The sequence below is a fragment of the Mobula hypostoma genome, chromosome 6, assembly GCF_963921235.1.
Source record: "Mobula hypostoma chromosome 6, sMobHyp1.1, whole genome shotgun sequence".
NCBI classification, from domain to species: Eukaryota; Metazoa; Chordata; class Chondrichthyes; order Myliobatiformes; family Myliobatidae; genus Mobula; species Mobula hypostoma.
Window position 1 is genome coordinate 113274609 of NC_086102.1, and position 21726 is coordinate 113296334.

At 42.5% G+C, this 21726-nt stretch overlaps 1 protein-coding gene across 1 annotated transcript in view; it reads right to left on the bottom strand.

Annotated features, from left to right (window-relative positions):
• The window catches only part of xrcc5 (X-ray repair complementing defective repair in Chinese hamster cells 5), a 120277-nt gene that overhangs the window by 58659 nt on the left and 39892 nt on the right, over positions 1-21726 (bottom strand). The window contains exons 6-9 of the mRNA XM_063051492.1: positions 11491-11670; positions 7200-7314; positions 4861-4999; positions 714-826 (exon numbers count right to left, since the gene is read on the bottom strand). Of these exons, the coding sequence (XP_062907562.1) occupies positions 714-826; positions 4861-4999; positions 7200-7314; positions 11491-11670 (547 nt within the window). The remainder of the gene's footprint in view (positions 1-713; positions 827-4860; positions 5000-7199; positions 7315-11490; positions 11671-21726) is intronic.

A 21726-nucleotide genomic window follows, 5' to 3' on the forward strand; every position in this document is an offset into this window, starting at 1 on the left:
TCTACACTTTCTGAGGAGATTGAGGTGGGCAAGGCTCCCCACCCCCTTGCCAACAACTTTCTTAAGCGACACCATCGAGAGTATCCTGTCTGGCCAAGTCTCACTGATCAAGTTCAACAGGGAGGAGGGGGACTCCAATGATCCTCTCAGTGGTTTTTACCTTCGTCTGTAGGATCTTGTGGTCCAATACTTTGCAGCTTCTGTATCGCATAATGAAGCAGCCAGACAGGACACTCTCGCAGTCCTCTGGTACAAGAAGGTAGACTTTTAATCTCACCATCTACATCTTTATGATTTGCACCTCACAGTCTACTGCACTGCACTTTCATTATGGTTTTTGTACTTCATTCTGCATTCTGTTATTGTTTTAGCTTGTTCTACCTCAATGATCTGTTTAATCATCTGATCTGTACAGATGGTATGCAAGACAAGCTTCTCACTGTATCTCAGTACATGTGACAATAATAAACCAATTCCAATTTGCTGTTGCAGAGGCTTTGCAAGACCAAGCACTTGCCAACTCATGGCTCTGAATGTAGAGGATATGAAAAGAACAGTGCCTTAAGAGGCAAGTCCCAGATCGGTTATGCTGAATACCGGGTGATTTTCTGTGCCCACAATAATGAGCTTGAGCGTAATTACAGTGCAGCATAACCAGTGGGCCACTGGGATTGCAAAAACCAGGTTACACAAACATTCAGAACAACACCTACTTGCACTGACTTGGTAAATCCAAGGACGCTGAAACATTTTCCATCGGTTTTGTACTTCATGTGCTCCTGATCCACTTGAGAGAATGGAATAATGTCACTACCATAACGGAACCCTGCAAAATAAAATAAAACTCTCAGCTGATCATCTTGACTGAATTTTCCCCAGGGGGAACAAAATGTATCGCCCTGCTGTTGTCAATCGATGTACTTACATGAACTTTAGAACCAAGAACACGGAAGAATATAGAACAGAATAGGCCCCTTGGCCTGCGATGACTGTGCCTACCATGATGTTAACGAATAATAACTAATATTCTGCTCATGTGCTCTAAATCCCTCAAGCCCTGCCTGCTCCTTTCAACAGCAGAGTCATGCAGTACAGAAACAGGCCACTTGGCCAGCCAGTCCATGCGAAACTAATATTCTGCATCGTCCCATCGAACTGCACCTGGACCGCAGTGCTCCATAAACTACCTATCCACATACTTATCCAAACTTCGCTTAAATGTTGCAATTGAACCCTCATCCTCAACTTCCACTGGCAGCTCGTTCCACACTCGCACCACCTCTGAGTTAAGAAACCCCCCCATGTTTCCCTTAAACATTTCATCCTTCACCCTTAACCCAATTAATCAGTCAGGGCACAGCAGACTCGATGGGCCGAATGTCCTAATTCTGCTTCAGTGACTTAATTGACATTACTTTCTCTGAGGCGGATTGGTAATGATTGCAAAGTCTAATTTGCAAAATTATGGCACAAAAATTTCCAAAGGAAATTTTACTCGAAAAGGCTGACAAGAGAAAGTAAAGATTGGTTTATCTGTAAGAAAAGGATTTATGCATTCGCCAAAAATAACAAAGGTCTGAAGAGACAGAACATTTTAGAGTAGAGGACCAAGTCCAGATAGAATGTATAATGGCATCAGAATTAAATGATTACTTTGCATCTGTCTTCACGAAAGATGATCTATAAAATCTGCCGGATATATATTAGAGAATCTGTAGTTTTGCAAGAATGAGGTACTGGCAATTTCAAAGGGTGGTATACAAGGCACTTGGCATGCTGCCTTTAATAATTAAGGGTTTGAATTCAAAGGTTAGGGAGTTAGTTTGCAGCTTTATAAAACTCTAGTTAAGCCACATCTGGAGTATTGCATTAAATTCTCGTCACCCAATTACAAGAAGGATGTGGAGTTTTTGGAGAAGGTGCAAAGGAGGTTTAGCAGGATGCTGCTAGATTAGAGCTAATGTGCTATAAGGAAAGTGTGGGCAAACTTGGGTTGTTTTCTCTAGAGCAGCAGAGTCTGAGGGGAGACCTGGTAGAAGTTTATAACATTATGAGTCAAGATAGGGTAGACAGCCAGATCTTTTCCCCAAGTTTGAAATGTCAACTGCTAGAAGGCTATGGGGGCCTGTACTTAAGCTGAGAGGGTTAAGTTCAAAGGAGGTGTGCAAAGCAAGTTTTTTTTTTAGAATTGTGGGTCCTTTAAGTGCCCTACCACAAGGGTAATGCAGGTGAATACAAAAGAGACATTTCAGAGGCTCTTAGAAAGATACATGAATGTGCAGAGACTGGAGGGATAAGGACATCGTATTAGCAGAAGGGATTACTTTGGTTAGGTGTTTAAGTGTGGACTGAAGTGACCGTCCTTGTGTTGTACTGTACTATGTTCTAACTGAAGGAGCTAAGTACTAGTCAAAAGGTACTTGATAAATTGGTAGGCAGAAAAGGACCTGAAGATTTGTATTCTGAATATTGTTGGGTGGATTTAGAACTGGTAGATGTTCTGCGATTGTCTTCTGAAGTAGTACCAATTCTGAAGTTAATTGGAGAGAACCAAAGAGACTACACAGAGAAAAGAAAAACAGAATTACCAACCTATTAATCTGATGCTGGAATCTGTAACAATCAGTTTAATAACAGAGCACCTTGAAAAGTATAATTGCATTGAGAAGAGCCAACATGAATTTCTAAACTGATTAATAAGAATCTGAAAACATTTTTTGTATATTAGAAGCAAAAAAGTAGCTAAAGAAAGAAGAATGATATGTTGCCTTTCGTCATCCAACCAAGACCTCAACAGTGGAACGGGTGGATGAAGGCTGCAACAAATCCATCAGCTCCAATCGTCGTGGTTTCCATGCCATTGGAATCAGTTGATTGATTTGTGAAGTATCGTGTGCTTCTTGGAGTGCAACCTCCGTTACACGTTAAACAAATATACGCACAGGCGTCTTCACTCTGTGGGCCACTTCTTCAGAATGAAGACCATCATCCTTGACCCCGAGGGATAGCCACGACGACGATGAATGTTGCAGCTCTACAAAACCCTGGTTAAACCACATTTGGAATATCATGTTTGTTTCTGGTTGTCTCATTACCAAAGGGATGTAGAAGGTTTAAAGAAGCGTGCAGCACAATTTAATGAGGATGCTGCTTGGTTTGGAGAGGAAGTTTTATGAGGATAAATTTCGCAAGCTAGGTTTTTTCTTTTTGGGTTGAAGGAAGATGAGAGATGATTTGATAGAAGTGTACAAGATAAGGAGGTATAGATCTAGTGGATATCCGGGGTGGAAATGATAATACCATGGCGCATAATTTGTAGGTGATTGGCAGAAAGTACAGGGTAAGTGCAGAGGTTAAGTGTTTTATACAAAGGTGAATGTGTGGAACACCTTGCCAGGGGCAGTGGTAGAGGCATTACGAGAACCTAACATTAAGAGAATTTTAGAAACACTTTGATGCATGGATGATAGAAAAATGGAGGGCTATGAAGGAAGGAAGAGTTAAACTGATCTTAGAGTAGATTATAAGGTTGGCACAACATCATCAGCTGAAGGGCCTGTATTGTGCTGTAGTGCTTTGCGTTCTATGTATCGTGGTACATGAGATAATAATAAACCAATGCCAATTCCAGGTTTCCCATCTCTCACCTTAAATCTATGCTGAAACAAGAGAAAACCTGAAGACGCTGGAAACCCAGGTAACACACACAAAATGCTGGAGGATTTCGGCAGGCCAGGGATCATCGGTGGAAAAGAGTACAGTCGATGTTTCGGACCAAAACCCTTCAGCAGGACCCAAAACGTCGACTGTACTCTTTTCCATAGATGCTGCGTGGCCTTCTGAGTTCCTCCAGCATTTTGTGTGTGCTGCTTAAATCTATGTTCTCTAGTTTTCAATTCCCTTTCCCTTTATAGAAAATAGTGCATTCACCATTTTGATGCTTCAACTAATTTTATACACCTCTACATGTTAACCCGTCTATTTCCTACATTCCACAGAATAAAGACCATAAGACATAGGAGCAGAACTATGTCATTCAGTCCATCGACTCTGATCTGCAATGAAGTCCTAGCTTGTCCAATCCCTTTCTGTAACTCAGACACTCAAGTCTTGGTAACATTCCTGTATATCTTCTTTGCATTCTTTCTATCTTAATAATGCCTTTCCTATAGCAGGGTAACCAAAACTGCAGTCTAGTTCTTTATTCCTTGGAGTGTAGGAGAATGAGGGGAGATTTGACAGGTACACAAAATAATGAGAGGGACAGATAGGGTAAATGCAAGCAGGCTTCTTCCACTGACTTTGGATGAGACTACAACTAAATATCATGAGTTAAGGGTGAAAGATGAAATGTTTAAGGGAACATGAGAGGGAGCTTCTTCACTCAGAGGCTGGTGAGAGTGTGGAACAAGATGTCAGTCGAAATGGTGGATATGGATTCAATTTCAACATTTAAGAGAAGTTTGGACAGGTACCTGGAAGGAGGCGTATGGAGTACTATGGTCCTGGTTCAGGTCAATGGAACTGGACAGATTAATAGATCAGCACGGACTAGATGTCGAAGGCATTTCTGTGCTATAGTGTTCTATGAATCTACCCTAAATTCTCCTTGGGGTTCCCAATCTAAGATCACTACCTGGGATGAGAATGCTTCTACTTTGATAAGTGTAACAATGCCTACAGCAAGGTCTTTCTGACTCTTACCTCATGATGTCTCTCACAATCCCCTGCTCCTTCAACCTCTTCCCTGCAGAGTTCCCTTATCCCAGAATAAAATTGTTTAGATGTAGCATCGGATTATTAATGAGCAGATTAGAGGTTGGAATCAAACAAAATTGACGAAGGAATTGTACAAAGTACCTTGAATAGTTTCTTCCCTAGTAACTTCAGTCTCATTGTCATCATTGAGGCAGTAAACAGTCTCTCTCCTCACATCCTCTTTGCGTAGAGATTTGGCATCAACAGATATCCAGGTCTTCTTCAACTTTTCCTCAGTTACCTGTTCAAAGAGTTTTAATTCTGAAGTTGTAAATGTGATAATTATATATTTTACAATGAGGGAGAAGGGCATGATTGCACTGCAGGTCCTTTGCACCTTCTCCAATGTAATTCACCAGTTAATAGACGGATAGAATGTAGAATGATTGGTAGAGGGATAACCAAGATCTAGTGAGTTTCACCAAAAGGAACAACAAGGATATAACCATGGAAATTATGTCTCTGGGCTTGTACTCGATGGAGTTCAAAGAATGGGGGATCTCATTAAAATCCTCAGGATACTGAAAGGCTTGGCTAGAGTGGACCTAGAGGTAATGCCTCTATTACATAGTACAGCATGGTACAGACCTTTTGGCCCACAATGTTGTGCCAATATCTAATCTACTCCAAGATAATGTAACCCTTCCCTCCTACATAGCTCTCCACTTTTCTTTCATCAATATGCCTATCTAAGAGTCTCTTAAATGCCCCTAATGTATCTGCCTCTACCACCATCTCTGCCAGGGATTTCCATGCACCCACTGCTCTGTGTAAAAAAAATCATACCTCTAACAACCCCTTCCCTATACTTTCCCCCAATCACTATGCTCTCTTGTACAAGTCATTGCTGCCTTGGGAAAAAAGGTGTTGTCCGTCCACTCTGTCTATGCCTCCTGTCATCTTATCCATCTGTAAGAAGTCACCTATTAACCACCTTTGATCCAAAGAGAAAAGCCCTACCTCGCTCAACCTTACTTCATAAGACATGTTTTCTCGTCCAGGCAGCATCCTGGTACACCTCTCCACACCTCACTAAAACTTCTACATTCTTGTTCCTACAATGAGTTGACTAAAAATGACTACTACACTCCAAGTGTGGTCTAACCAGAGTTCTTGAACTGCAACATAACCTCGCTCCTCTTGAACTCAATCTCCTGACTAATGAAGGCTACACAACATACAGCTTCTTCACCATCCTATCAACTTGCATGGCAACTTTGAGGAATCTATGGGTATAGACCTCAATATACCACTGTTCCTCCATACTGTTAAGGATCCTGCCATTAAACTTGTACTCCACTTTCAAGTTCAACCTTCCAAAGTGCCATCACTTCACATTTCTCAGCCCAGCTCTGCATCCTGTCAATGCCCTGTTGTAATCTATGACAACCTCGCACCTTTTCCACAGCACCACCAACCTTCGTGTCATCTGTGATTACTGACCCACCCTTCTACTTCCTCATCTGAATCATTTATGAAGATCATAAAGAGCAGTATTCCTGTGCTATACTGTTCTAAATGCTAATATTGGGAAGAGTGAGACTATGCACTTCAGTGCAAGGAATCAATGCAGACTCTCGTTTAGATGGAAAAAGATTTCATACAGGTGAAAACCAGAAGGATTTAAGTGTTCTTATGTACAAATCACAAAAGGTTATCAGTCAGGCGCAGCAAGTAGTCAGGAAAGCAAAGGCCATTATTGCAAAGGTGTTGGAATTCAGAAGTATTGCAAGAATTGTATAACATATGGTGAGAGCATAGTACTGTGCACAGCTTTAGGCCCTCTTATCTAAATAGGATACGCTGGCAATGGAAGCAGCTCAAAAGAAATTTGCTATAACAAATATCTCATCCCAGGAACTGGCCTATCACGACAGCTAAGGATGCTGAAGAATGAGAAATGATCTTGCTGAAATTTTTAAGATCCTGAGGGGCAGAACAGATGTCAATATGTTTCCAGTAGTGGGAGAAACACAAACTAGCGAATAAACTAACAAGATTAAACTAAGGTGCACAGGGATTTATTCTCAGTGGCTGGTCCATTTCTGAAATTCTCTCAAGAAGGCTGCGAAGGCGATATTATTGGGGGCATTTAAATAGAAGGTAGAAAATTGTTTTATAGATCAGGAAACAATAGGCTAGGGCAAACTTCCACAGAGGAGGTGATGATGCCTCTGGAACATGAGCTACGATTGTGATGAATGGGCTAAGGAACTGGGTAGTCTAATCCTCCTCATATTCTTATGTCCACGCAATCTTTTCAATCCCAATGCCCCACACTCTCTACTCCCACTGTAGCTATGGTGCTGCCCATCTTATCCTGAGGCTTTCTACTCATATTGCCCCTCACTCCCATTGCTCCCCAGATCAGCTCTTTGCCAAACCCTCGTTCTTATGAAATGTTTTACTCACTTGATATCAGGATAAAATTTACAACTTACTGCTTTGTATGCCACAATGTTAATGGTGATTCTGGAGCCAATGGTGAGTTGGCATGGCCATGCCATAGGCTTCCTTCCTATTTTCTTAAAAATGGACAATTGTTCAACACTTTCCCTAATACAAGAGAAAATAAACGTAAATTTAAATTAAAACTACATTATACAATAAATTCACAGATGAAGAACTGGACTTCAAATACAATTGTTTAGTGATACTTTGGCAATTTGGCTCGAAAGGTTATTAGATAGGATTCTTAATAGCAGAATAGATCTGCCTGCAGATCCTGGTACACTTGCACTGCATAGAACAGTTCAGCACAGGAACATGGCATTCAGCCCATGATGTCTAGGCCTATCACGACGCCAAATTAAACTGATCCCTTCTGCCTGCACATGATACTTATTCCTCTGTTCCCCATGTTCTCATGCTTAATGTAAAAGCCTCTTAAGCACCGTGATCATATTTGCTTCCATTTCGACTCCTGGCAATGCCTTGTGGGACACCTGTGGTCACTGACCCCTGGCAATACCTTGTGATACACCAATGGTCACAGGATTCCAGTGGAAAAAAGCAAAACTTCACAATCACCCTCTTTCTCCCGCTACCAAGCCAATTCTGGATCTAATTTGCTGGTTCTGGATGAGGTGGAGTTTGCACAAGCCAGACAGAACTGTTACAATATCCCCCACAGGAATTTGTTGATCCTTTTGGAGAGGGTCACATAATCAGGTCTATACTCAACCTACTCTGCAAATCCAGGTCTGGAAGAGCAAGGTGACCTGTCACAATGATGACCAGCCAGTAGAACTTGCATCCACTGTAACAAAATACTTTGAGAGACTGGTCATGTCTCAGATCAACTCCTGCCTCAGCAAGACCTGGACTTGCTTCAATTTCCCTGTTGCCACAATAGGTCTGCAGCAGATACCATCTTGCTGGCTCTCCGCTCTGCTGTGGGCCACCTGGACAATTGAAATGTGTTTCTCAGCTTGCTGTTCAACACCATCACCCCTTCAAGCTCATCATCAAGCTCCAGGGTCTGTAACTCCCTCAGCAACTGGATCCACCAGGAGGCCACAAATAGAAACCTCAACTCCCCCTCACTAAACATCAACACAGGTATATCTCAGAGCTGCATGGTTAGCTCCTTGATCTACTCTCTCTACACCTACGACTGTGTGGTTAAGCATAGCTCCAAAGCAATCTACAAATTCACCAAAGATTAGCTTTACTAAGATAAAAAGACTAAAGACAAACTTTGTCACATGTACACTGACACATACAATTAAATAGGTCACTTGTGTCAACAACCAACACAGTCAAAGGATGTGCTGGGGGAGTGGAGGGGCAGCTCACAAGTGCCACTACGCTTTCGGTGCCAACATGGCACACCCACAACTTACCATACGTCCCTAACCCATACATCCTTGCAATGTGGGAGGGAACATGAGCAGCCGGGGGAAACCCATGTGGTCATGAGGAAAACAGACAAACTCCAGGAACAGAACTCTGATCTCTGGCACTGTAATTCATCATGCTAGCTGCTGCACTACCATGCCACCAGTGACATTACCATTGTCAGCAGAATCACGCAGCTGGTCAAGTGGTGCAGTAACATCAACCTTGAACTCAACGTAAGCAAAACCCTCAATTTGCACTAATATCGTGTTTATTTTATCTTGTAGATATAATTCATGTTAATTTAAGTTTACATAATTTATGTTTATAAAGTACTGTGTTGTACATTACAACTAATTTTTATGGTATTTATAAGCTGGGTACTGTATGTACAGTATACCCATGACAATAAACTTGAACTCATAACCCAACTAGCTAAAACATCTACTCCACAATCTCCATCATTACAGGTGTACAACAAGGCTGTGTGCTCAGCCAGCTGATCTGCTCGTTTTATCCTTATGATTGTGAGGCTAAGTATAGCTCCGATGCCATATATCAGTCTGGTAATGACACCATTGTCATTGGCTGAATCAGCATATAGGAAGGAGACTTAAAATCTGGCTGAGTGGTGCTACAACAAAGTCTCACTCAGTGTCAGCAAGACCGAGAAGCTGATTATTGACTTCAGGAGGAGCAAACTGGAGCTCCATGAGCTAGTTCTTATCAGAGGATCAGAGATGGAGAGGGTCAGCAACTTTAAATTGTTCGGTATTATCATTTCAGAGGATCTGTCCTGAGTCCAGCATGCAAGTCCCATTACAAAGAGAGCACGACAGCACCGCTACTTCCTCAGAAGCTTCTGAAGATTCAGCATGACATCTAAAGATTTGACAAACTTCTTTAAATGTGTGGTGAAGAGTATATTGACTGGTTGCATCATAGCATAATACAGAAACACCAATGCCCTTCAACAGAAAACACTACAAAAAGTAGTGGTTACAGCCCAGTCCATCACGGTTAAAGCCTTCCCCATCATGGATTGTGTACTGAGGTAGTACAAGGGAAAACAATAATAAAATGCAGAATGAAGTGTTAACAGTATAGAGAAAGTGCAGTGCAGGTAGACAGGAAGATGGAAAGTCACAACAAGGTAGATTGTGAGGTAAAGAGTTCACCTTATTATACTGCGAAAATATTCAATAGTCTGGGAAGCTGTCCTTGAGTCTGGTGATATGTGCTTTTAGGCTTTTGTACCTTCTGCCTGATAGGACAGGGATAGAACAGACAATGTCTAGGATAAGTGGGAACTTCAATTATGTTGGGTGCTTTACTGAGGCAGCAAGTAGTACAGACAAGAGTACATGGAAGGGAAGCAACTGGTGATGTTCACTCAGGAACTTGAAACTCTCAACCCTCTCAACCTCAGCACTCTTAATGTAGACAGGAGCTTGTGCACTGCACGCCCCCCCCCCGCCTTCCCAAAGTCAATGACCAGGTATTGTGTTTTTCAGACATTGAGGGAAAAGTTGTTGTCATGACACCAAGTCACCAGCTTTTCTAACTCTTTTTTGCAGGCTGCAACCATTGTGAGAAGATGTTCGTTGGTGAGGCGGTACGCAGGTTTAAAAAGAGCTCGGAGTCTTTTGAAACTTTTCAGTGGGCTGCAATCCATAACTATAAAGTATGAGGTGATGTATTAGGAACATTTAATGGTTCTAAGCTTGTACTCCTTGGAGTTTAGAAGAATGGGAATCTAATTGAAACCTACGGAATATTGGAAGGAATATTGGAATACAGAGGATGTGACGAGGATGTTTTCTATAGTGGGAGAGTCTAGGACCAGAGAGCACAGCCTCTGAATACAAAGACTTCCCTTCAGAACACAAATGAGGAGGAATTTCTTTATCCAGAAGGTGGTGAATTTGTGAAATTCACTGTCACAGATGGCTGTGGAGGGCAAGTCATTTGGTATAATTAAAGTTGAGGTTGATAGGTTTTTGATTAGCAAGGGCATCAAAGGTTACAGAAAGAAGGTGGGAGAATGGGGTTGGGAGGGAAAATAAATCAGCCAAGATGCATAGCAGATGAGATCAGCTGAATGGCCTGATTCTGCTCCTAAGTCTTATAGTCTTATGGTCACATTCACCGTTAGAAACAAAGAATGGGTCATTCTACTAGGGTTTCATTTTAGACTCCCCAAGAGTCAGTAGGAACTTGACAGAGGAACTACTCATAGTTATATAAATACTAGAGTTGTATTAGTGGGAGGTTTTTAGTTCCCTGGTGTTGACTGGGCCATTCAGTGTATTAAGGGCCTATTTGGAATGGAATTTGTAAAAAGTGTCCAGGATAATTTCCTGAGCATACATACTCCGGACCCTACTCTGGACTAGGACTGGAGGTTCTCGGGTGAAAGGTGAAATATTTAAGGCTAATCTGATGGGAAACTTCACTCAGAGGGTGGAGCAAGTATAGAATGAGCTGCCAGTGGAAGTGGTAGATGTGGGTTCAATTGTAAGAGAAGTTTGGTTTAGTACACAGATGGAAGAGGTTTGGAGGGATATGCAGGTACACTAGACTGGGCAGAAGATCAGATCAGCATGGACTAGGCTGGCCAAATGGCCTGTTTCTGTGCTGTAGTGCTCTATGACCTGCTGAGTTTCCCCGAAATTGTATTTCTTCCATTCACAGTAACACAATCCCCCTTGTACCCTTTGTGCACCAGTCTTTTATGCAACACATTAATTACCTTCTGGAAATCTTAATACAGTTTCCCTCAATTAAAACTGCTGATGTTAATTTGGTTTGATTGCATTTAGCTTCTCTAAACAAGCTGTTTCTTGATTATAGCATCAGTCACCTTAATGCCCATATCCGAGATTCTCTCACCTGAATGTGAAGACTTCATCTAGTCCTCCTTCTTCGTCCAAGGACAGCATAACCCTCTTAACCATCTTTATTCCTTCCTTCTGCTCTGCAGTTAGAGCTTTCCCTCCTGAAATATTACTTCGTCGTTCTGCAGCATCACCACCCTCATCCATGTTGATAGCATCCAGTGCAAATGGCAAGCTGTAAATAGAGGTGTTAGAATGACTGTGTAATCAGAGCGACAACAGCATACAAGGCCATTCAACCTATTAAGTACTCAGTGGTTCACTAACCATAAGAAACAAGACTATAATATATAGTAGTAGAATTAGGCCATTTGGCCCATTCAGTCTGTTCCGCCATTTCATCATGGCTGATCCAATTTTCCTCTCAGCCCCAATTTCCTGCCTTCTCCCTGTATCCCTTCATGCCCTGACCATCCAAGAATCTACCAACCTCGGTCTTAAATATACATAAAGACTTGGCCTCCACAGCTGTCTCTGGCAAATAATTCTACAGATTCACGACCCTGGGTAAAGAAATTGCTTCTCATCTTCATTCTAAAAGGATGACCCTCCATTCTGAGGCTGTGCCCCCGGTCGTAGACTCTCCCACCAAAGAAAATATCCTCTCCACAGCCACTCTATCAATGCCTTTCACCATTCAATAGGTTTAAATGAGGTCACCTCCCATTCAACACAATCTACTAGCTCCAAGCTTAACTCTTCTCCACAGTATTGGATAATATTCCTAATCACATATTTAACAACATTTCACCTTGAAGGTGGCAATGAAACCTGCCTCCAGAACATCTGCAGACAGCCTTTTCCTGATTCCAACCAAAATTTGTGTCAATAAGTTAAGATTTTACTATTTTCAGTATTAATTTTCTTTCTCTTCACTTTAAACCTACGACCTTTAGTTCGTAACCCATTCACCAATAGGTACAGCTGCTACTATATATTCAGTCTCTTCCTTTCATCACTTAATATACCATCAGACCTATCTGAAGAAAACATCTCAGCTTCTCTAATTTATTTGGTAATTCCAGTCCCTCATTCCAGGAGCCACTCTCTAAATCTGTTCTGAACACTCCATTTACTTCAATCCTTCCAATAACATAATAACCAGAATTGAAGATATTTACTTCAGCTGAACCCAGATCAGCTACAATGCCCTGCCTTTTAAATTCTATGCTTCTGATAAAGCCCAAAGTAATGTATGCCTTATTAACCATGTTCACAACCTGCCCCGTCATTTGCAGTGTATCCATAACCCACAGGCACTCCAGCATGTGAACAATAAAGACACTTACAGTTCTAGTATAATTCTAAGCAAACTCACCTCCTGACTCCTAGACCCAGGATTCGACACCTCCTTTTGCAACTGGTGTCATAACAACATTTCCCTCAGTGTTAACAAAATAAAAGAGATGGTCATTGACTTCAGGAAGGGGAGCAATGCAAATGCTCCTGTTTATATCAATGATGTTGAGGTCGAGGAGGTTCAGAGTTTCAAGTTCCTAGGAGGAGACAACACCTATCTTGGTCCAACCACATTGATACTACAGCCAAGAAAACTCACTATTGCCTCTACTTCCTCAGGAGGCTAAAGTATGTTGGCAATGTTCCCTATAACTCTCAACCCCTCCCCCACTTTGCTCCATCTGTTGTTTTTATCTCTCATCTATCTGACTGTCTGGACGGGTCCATTGTTTCTGCCTGCTCCAATGAATATCTCGACTCAATTTTGTCCTCCTTGGTTCAGTCCCTTCCCATCTACATCCCTGACACCTCACATGCTCTCAATCTCTTCAATCACTATTTTCCCTGACTGAACCTGATTGGCTCATTTTCACTATGGATATTCCGTCTCTATACAATTCTATCCCCCATCCGGGAAACTTCAAAGCTCTCTGGTTATTTTTAGACAATCGATTGCTAGAAGCCAGTGGAATGTGCATAGATGAAGCAAGATTTCAAAAGGAAAGCGCTGCCAGTCGGAACACTTTGCGTGCCACAGATCATGGGTCAATTAAGCACTTGGCAAAGCCCAATAAAAAGAAGTTAGGTTTAAGCAGCCATAACGTGAGTGGACCAGAGTTGGAGTGGAGAGTTGAGGCTTTTGCTCAGAGGCTTCAGCAAGGAGAGGCGGAGGGTTTAGAAAGATTTTTTGGGTAGCTTTCTTTCTTTCCTTTATTTACTTGCACAGTTAGAGCTGTGGGAATGCCAAGCAAGATAATAGAATGCTCCTTTTGTTGGATGTGGGAAGACAGGGAGACCTCGAGTGTCCAATGACTACACCTGCACGAAGTACATCCAGCTACAGCTTCTTACAGACCGTGTTAGGAAACTGGAGTTAGGGCTGGATGAACTCCGGATATTTCATGAGGCAGGTATTGATTGACAGGCAATACAGGGAGCTGGCTGCACCTAAGGTGCAAGGCAGAGGTAACTGGGTGACCATCAGGAGGGGGAAAGAGAATAGGCAGCCAGTGCAAGGTACCCCTATGGTCATTCCCATCGATAAAAAGTATACCATTTCAAATACTGTTGGGATGGATGATCTAGCAGAGGGAAGCCACAGTGGTCAGGTTTCTAACACTGAGTTTGGTTCTGTGGCTCAGAATGGAATGCGGAAGAAGAGGCAAGCTGTAGTGACGGGGATTCATAAGTTAAGGCAAAAGTTAGGGAGGCTCTTTGGGCAAGAATGAGATACCTGGATGGTATGTTACCTTCCAGGTGAAAGGGTCCATGGCTTAGCCTCCACAATTCCACAGATTCATCACCCTCTGGACAAAGTTTTCTCCTCATCTCTGTTCTAAAGGGATTTTATTGTATTGAGGCTGTGCCTTCTGTTTCTGGATGTTATCACCACAGGAAACATTCTCCACATCCACTCTATCTAGGCCTTTCAATAGGTTTCCATGAGATCTTGGCTATTCTTCTAAGCTCCGGTGAGTACAGGCCAGAAGTGTCAAGTGTTCCTCATACATTAACCCTTTCATTCCTAGAATCATACTCATGAACCTTCCCTGGACCCTCTCCAATACCAGCACATCCCTTCTTAGATGAGGGGCCCAAATCTGCTCACCATATTTCAAGTGCGGTCCCAACACTGACCTCTGCTGAACACTAGCAGTCAAACAGAAAAAGCCCCCTTTATTCCCTCTTTGTCACCTGTCAGTAAGCCAATCTCCCATCCATGCTCATATCTTTCCTGTAATACCATTGGCTCTTGGACATCTCATATTGAGTCTGTAGCATTCTTAAGTGGGAGGGTGAGCAGCCAGAGGTCATGACTCATGTTGGTACCAATGACATATGTAAGAGGGGAGATAATGTCCAGCAAAGTGAGTTCATGAACCTCTGGGGTTGTGATCTCAGGGTTACTGCCCATACCACATGCTAGTGAGGCCAGAAGTAGGAAGCTAATGCAGTTTAACTGATGTTTAAAGAGATGGTGCAGGAGGTGGGGGGGGGGGGCTTTAGATTGTTGGATCATTCGGCTGTCTTTCAGGGAAGGTGGGACCTGTACAGACGGGACAGTTTGCACCTGTACTGGAGGGGAACCAATATCCTTGGAGCTAGTGCTGCTTTGGGATGGTTTAAAGTAGAGTTGCAGGGGGATGGGAACCAGAGTGACAGGGAAGGGTAGTGGAGTATTTGTAGGGAAAGATATTGTCAAGACTAGATATCAAGACTGGAATTGAAAGGTTGAGCGTGGTGGGAATAATACTCTCAGTAGCTTCTATTTCAATACTGCAAGGAGTATTGTAGGTAAGGTGAATGAGTTTAGAGCTTGGATCCACTCATGGAATTATGATATTGTAGCCATTAATGAGACATGATTGAGGAGCGGCAGGGCTGGCAGTTCAATCTTCCAGGGTTAGGTTGTTTTTGACGTGATGGAGCGAAAGGGATGCCATTACAAGTTAGGAAAAATATCAAGACAGGGGTCAGACTTAGGGGCCGGCTGGTGGTGCAATGACATCGGCGCCAGACCCAGGAGCGGAGGTTCCCGGGTTCGAAACCAGTTGGGTCCGCTCTCGAGTATGCTTTCCATTTGTGCTGGGTTGAGTATCAAGATCGCAATTCGACCTTGTAAAATAAAGGGAAAAATTCTGCAAAAATGTCTGTGTGAGGAATGGCGCACCACACAGTCTCTCTCTCACTCTGCGCCTTGTAATAGCCATGAAAAAGACATCATCATGGACGCACGCACACGCACATGCACGCAGACGCACACATGCAGACTCGCACGCACACGCCAAAAAAAAAAAAAGACGGGTCAGACAGGACAGACTGGAGAGCTTGTTGGCCGATTTGAAATATAGAAGGAAATGTAAAACTCGAATGGGTCAAGAACAGTGGAAGCAGACAGATCAATTGTCTTTGTTCTTGCCATGTGCTTGGAGATGGAGGCTGCCATTTTGTGGAGCTGTTTTACGCCCTCCATTTTGTGAGGTGAAGTTGCTTGGCTTTTACTGTTTTAAAGTAGACACAATGATGCTTCAGGTAATCTACTGGACTAGAGATAACTTCCAAAGAGTAAATTATTTGTGAGGCATTGTGAGATATAATATAGCATGCAGGTTTCTGAATGTTAGGGTTGGTGCTTGCCTGGAGTGAGTCGAGCTTGTTACTTAAAAGAACACAGCGCCAAAAATTTGCAATTCTCACTTGCTGGGAAGAGGGCAAAAAATGGATGCTGGCCTGGAGCAGAGCCAATAAAAAAAAGTGTTAAAAGCCAATGACACTAGAACTCAATATTTTAATTGGTAAGAAACAAATATAGAAGTGGACACTTCGATTGCACTATCAGCGATAACTCTCTCAAGAGACTCACTATCGCAAGGAAGAACCCCCATGCAAAGGGCTGGGAGATGAAAGGATCAATCAGCTAGCCAACAGAGATCCCCTACTTCAGTGCCATAAATTGGAATAGTGATCTGAGTGAGCATTGGTACAGAGGGAACAGTAGTACTCTTGGCCCGAGTCAACATAGTTACGTTGTTGTTAGTGCAGAGACAATAAAGACAATTGAGCTTCGATTAATTACGAGCTGCGTATTGAATTTCCAAACCTAGTTCTATTGATGAATGGTCAACAAGCTTGTCTACTGAAGCTACATGGGTGGAAAAGAGGAATAAGAAAATGGCTGACCACGTTAATGGAATTATATTATAGACCGACCAATAGTCAGTGGGATTTAGGGGAGCAAATTTGTAGAGAGATCACAGATAGTTGCAAGAAACACAAGGTTGTGATAATAGGTGATTTTAACTTTCCACATATTGACTGGCACTCCATGCTGGAAAAGGACTGAATAGGCCGGAGTTTGTCAAATGTGTTTGGGAAATTTCCTTAATACTTTGAGGTCCCAACTAGAGAGTGTGAGATACTGGATTACCTACTAGGAAATGAAACAAGTAAGGTGACAGAAGGGTTTCTACAAGATCTAGTGATCATAATTCCATTAACATTGAGATGATTATGGAGAACAATAGGTCTGGTCCTCGTACTATGATTCTAAATTGGAGAAAGGCCAATTTTGATGGCATCAGAAAGGATTTGCAAATGTGAATTGGTTGCTTTCTGGCAAGGACTTGGGAGCCCTTCAAAAGTGAAACTTTGAGAGTACAGAGTTCATATGTTTCTGTCAGAATACAAGGCAAGGATAAACATAATAAATTTGAAGTGTGTCTATTTCAATGCTAGGAGTATTACGGGTAAAAGTGATGAACTTTGAACATGAATCTGCGCATGGAACTACAAACGTATGATGTTGTGGACATTGTAGAGACCTGGTTGAAAGGGGAACGGGAATGTGTACTTGATGTCCCAGGGTCTATAAGGGTAGAATTCAAAAATAGGAATGGTGCAATCACTTTCACGGGATCGTACAACAGATTCATAGCCACTGGGACATTGAGGAACAGATATGCAGTTAGATTAAGGAAGGTGTTAGGGAGGGTTTAAACTAATTTGGCAGGGGGATGGGATCCGGACTGATAGGGCTGAGGAAGGGGAAGACAGAAATAAATCAAAGGTAGCATGCAACAGAAAGTACAGGCAGGAGATGAGGCATAATCACAGCCAATGGGATGATTTACAGGGTAACAGAGGCGTGGTGCAGTTAAAACAAAAAGCAACAAATACTGGACTGAAAGTGTTATATTTGAATGTACGCAGCATAAGAAATAAAATGGACGATCTTGGCAAGTACAACATCGTTGCCATCTCTGAAACTTGGCTAAAGGATGACTATCATTGAAAGCTGAACATCCAAGGATATACGGTGTATCGGAAAGATAGGTTAGTAGGCAAAGGGGGTGGTGTGGCCCTGTGTATAAGAAATAATATTAAATCACTAGAAAGGGATGACATAGGATCGGAAGGTGTAGAGTCTCTATGGGTTGAATTAAGAAATGGCAAGGGTAAAAGGACTCTGACGGCAGTTGTATACAGGCCTCCAAACAGAAGCCAGAATATGGATTACAAGTTACAGCAGGAGACTGAAAAGGCGCGTCAGAAGTACGAAGTCATGATAATCGTTGGGGATTTTAAAATGAAAGTGGATTGGGAAAACCAGGCCAGTACTGGACTTCAAGAGAGAGAATTTGTAGAATATCCAAGGGATGGCTTTTTAGAACAGCTTGTTGTTGAGCCCTCTAGGGGATCGGCTGTGCTGGATTGGGTATTGTGCAATGATCCGGAGGTGATAAAACAGCTTATGTTAAGGAACCCTGAGGGAACAGTGATCACAATATGATCGAGTTCACTTTGAAATTTGAGAAGCAGAATCTAAATTCCAATGTGCCGGTATTTCAGTGAAATAAAGGAAATTACAATAGCATGAGAGGGGAACCAGCCAAAGTTGATTGGAAAGGGACACTAACAGGAAGTACAGCAGAGCAGCAATGGCTGGAGTTTCTGCAAAAAATGAGGGCAGTGCAAGACAGATATATTCCAAATAAGAAGAAATTTTTGAATGGAAGAAGGACAGTACCGTGGCTGACAAGTGGAGTCAGAGCCAATGTAAAAGCAGGGCATACAGGGAAGCCAAAGCTAGTGGGAAGACAGAGGATTGGGAAACTTTTAAACACTTGCAGAAGGAAACTAAGATGGTCATTAGGAAGGAAAAGATGAATTATGAAAGGAAGCTGGCGACTAATATCAAAGAAGATACTAAAAGCTTTTTTAAGTATAGAAAGCATAAGAGTGTTGAGGGTAGATATAGGACCAATAGAAAATGACGCTGGATATATTGTAATGAGAGACGCAGTGATGGCAGAGGAACTGAATGCGTATTTTGCAGCAGTCTTTACAGTGGAAGACATCTGCAGTATACCGGACATTCAAGAGTGTCAGGGAAGTGAAGTATGTGCAGTGAAAATTACGATTGAGGAGGTGCTCAGGAAGCTTAATGGTATGAGAGTGGATAAATCTCCTGGAACTGATGGAATGCACCCCCCCGGTTCTGAAGGAAGTAGCTGGAGAGATTACGGAGGCATTAACGATGATCTTTCAAAAATCGATAGATTCTGGCATTGTTCTTGCAAATGTTACTCCGCTATTTAAGAAGGGTGGGAGGCAGCAGAAAGGAAACTATAGACCTGTTAGCCTGACATCAGTGGTTGGGAAGTTGTTGGAATTGATTGTTAGGGATGAGATTACGGAGAACCTGGAGGTACATGACAAGATGAAAGGAAAATCCTGCCTGACTAACCTACTGCAATTTTTTGAGGAAATTACAAGCAGGGTAGACAAAGGAGATGCAGTAGATGTGGTGTACTTGGATTTTCAGAAGGCCTTTGGCATGGTGCCACACATAAGGCTGCTTAGCAAGATAAGAGCCCATAGAATTACAGGGAAGTTACTAGCGTGAGTGGAGCATTGGCTGGTTGGCAGAAAGCAGAGAGTGGGAATAAAGGGATCCTATTCTGGCTGGCTGCCGGTTACCAGTGGAGTTCCACAGGGGTCAGTGTTGGGACCACTGCTTTTTATGATGTATGTCAATGATTTGGACTATGGGATTAATGGATTTGTGGCTAAATTTGCCGATGATACAAAGATTTATGGAGGAGCGAGTAGTGTTGACTAATCAAGAACCCATCAACCTCTGCCTTAAATATACCCAACGACTTGGCCTCCACAGCCACCTGTGGCAATGAAATCCACAGATTTACCGCTCTCCGGCTAAAAAAATTCCTCCTCATCTCTGTTCTAAATGGACATCCCTCTTTTCTGAGGCTGTGCCCTCTGGTACAAAACTCCCCCATCATAGTAAATATCCTCTCCACGTACACTCTATCCAGGCCTTTCAACATTCAATGTTCAATGAGATCTCCCCTCATTCTTCTGAATTTCAGTGATTACAGGGTTAGAGCCGCCAATCTGGCCACATTACCCTTTTATTCCCAGAATCATTCTCAAGAACCTCCTCTGAACCTTCTCTACTATCGACACATGCTTTGTTAGATAAGGGAGGGGCCCAAAACTGCTCACAATACTCCAAATGAGGCCTTACCAGTGCCTTATAAACCCTCAACATTACATCCTTGCTTTTATATTCTAGTCCTCTCAAAATGAATGCTAATATTGCATTAACCTTCCTCACCATAGACTCAACCTGCAAATTAACCTTTAGGAAATCTTGCATGAGGATACTGAGCCCCTTCGCACCTCATATTTTTGAATTTTCTCTCTACTTAGAACATAGTTGCTTTCATTTCTTCTACCGAAGTGCATGACCAAACACTTCCTGACACTGTATTCCATCTGCCACTTCTTTGCCAATTATCCTTATCTAAGTCTTTCTGCAGCATCCCTGCTTCCTCAAACTACCTGCCCCTCCACCTACCTTCATATCCTCTGCAAACCTGAGCACCAAGCCATGAATTCCATCATCCAAATCATTGACATGTAACATTAAAAGTGGTCCCAAAACAGACCCCAGTTAAACACCACCAGTCAATAGCAGCCAACCAGAAAAGACTCCCTTTATTCCCAGTCTTTGCCTCATGCCAATCAGCGAATCTTCCATCCACGCTAGTATCTTTTCTGTATTACCATGGACTCTTAACTTGTTAAGTAGCCTCATGTGTGGCACCTTGTCAAAGGCTTTCTGAAAATTCAAGTACACAACATCCAACAATTCTCCTTTGTCTGTCCTGCTTGTTATTTCTTCAAGGAATTCCAACAGAATTGTCAGGCAAGATTTTCCCTTAAGGAAACTATGATGACTTACAGCCTATTTTATCATGTGCCTCCAAGTACCCTGAAACCACATCCTTAACAATCGATTCAAACATCTTCCCAACCACTGAAGTCTGACTAACCAGCCTATAATTTCCTTTCTTCTGCCCTTCTCCTTTCTTGAGTTCAGCGACATCTGGAATTTTCCAGTCCTCTGGAAACATGCCAAAATCTATTACTTCTTGAAAGATCATTACTAATGCCTCCACAATCTCTACAGCCACCTTTTTCAGAAACTTGGGGGGTAGTCCATCTCATCCAGGCGATATATTTATCTTCGGACCTTTCAATTTCCCAAGAATTTTCTCCCTACTCGTGTGGCGCGTGGCCAAGTGGTTAAGGCGTTGGACTAGCGCTCTGAAAGTCATGAGTTCAAGCCCCAGCCGAGGTAGCGTGTTGTGTCCTTGAGTAAGGCACTTAACCACACAATGCTCCAGTTCACCCAGCTGAAAATGGGTAGTGGCAAAATGCCAGGGGTTAACCTTGTGATAGACTGGTGTCCTATCTAGAGTGGGGAGTTTTGTATCCTCATTGGCTTCACGCCACGGAAACCAGCATAAGCACCAGCCTGATGAGCCTATAAGGCTCGGGACAGACTTTAACTAACTTTTTCTCCCTAGTAATGGCACCTTCATTCATTTCTGCCCCCTGACACCCTTGAACTTCCCGGCATACTGCTAGTGTCTTCCACAGTGAATAGTGATACAAACTACATATTCAGTTCATCTGCCATTTCTTTGTCCCCCATTACTACCTCTCGAACATCATTTGCCAGCAGTCTGATATCTACTCTTGCCTCCCTTTTACTGTTTATATATCTGAAGAAAATTTTGGTCTCCTCTTTAATATTATTGGCTAGCTTACCTTCGTATTCCATCTCTTCCAAATTTATGACTTTTTAGTTGCTTTCTGTTAGTCTTTAAAAGCTTCCCAATCCTCTAACTTTCCAGTAACTTTTGCTCTATTATATCCCCTCTCTTTGGATTTTATGCTGTCT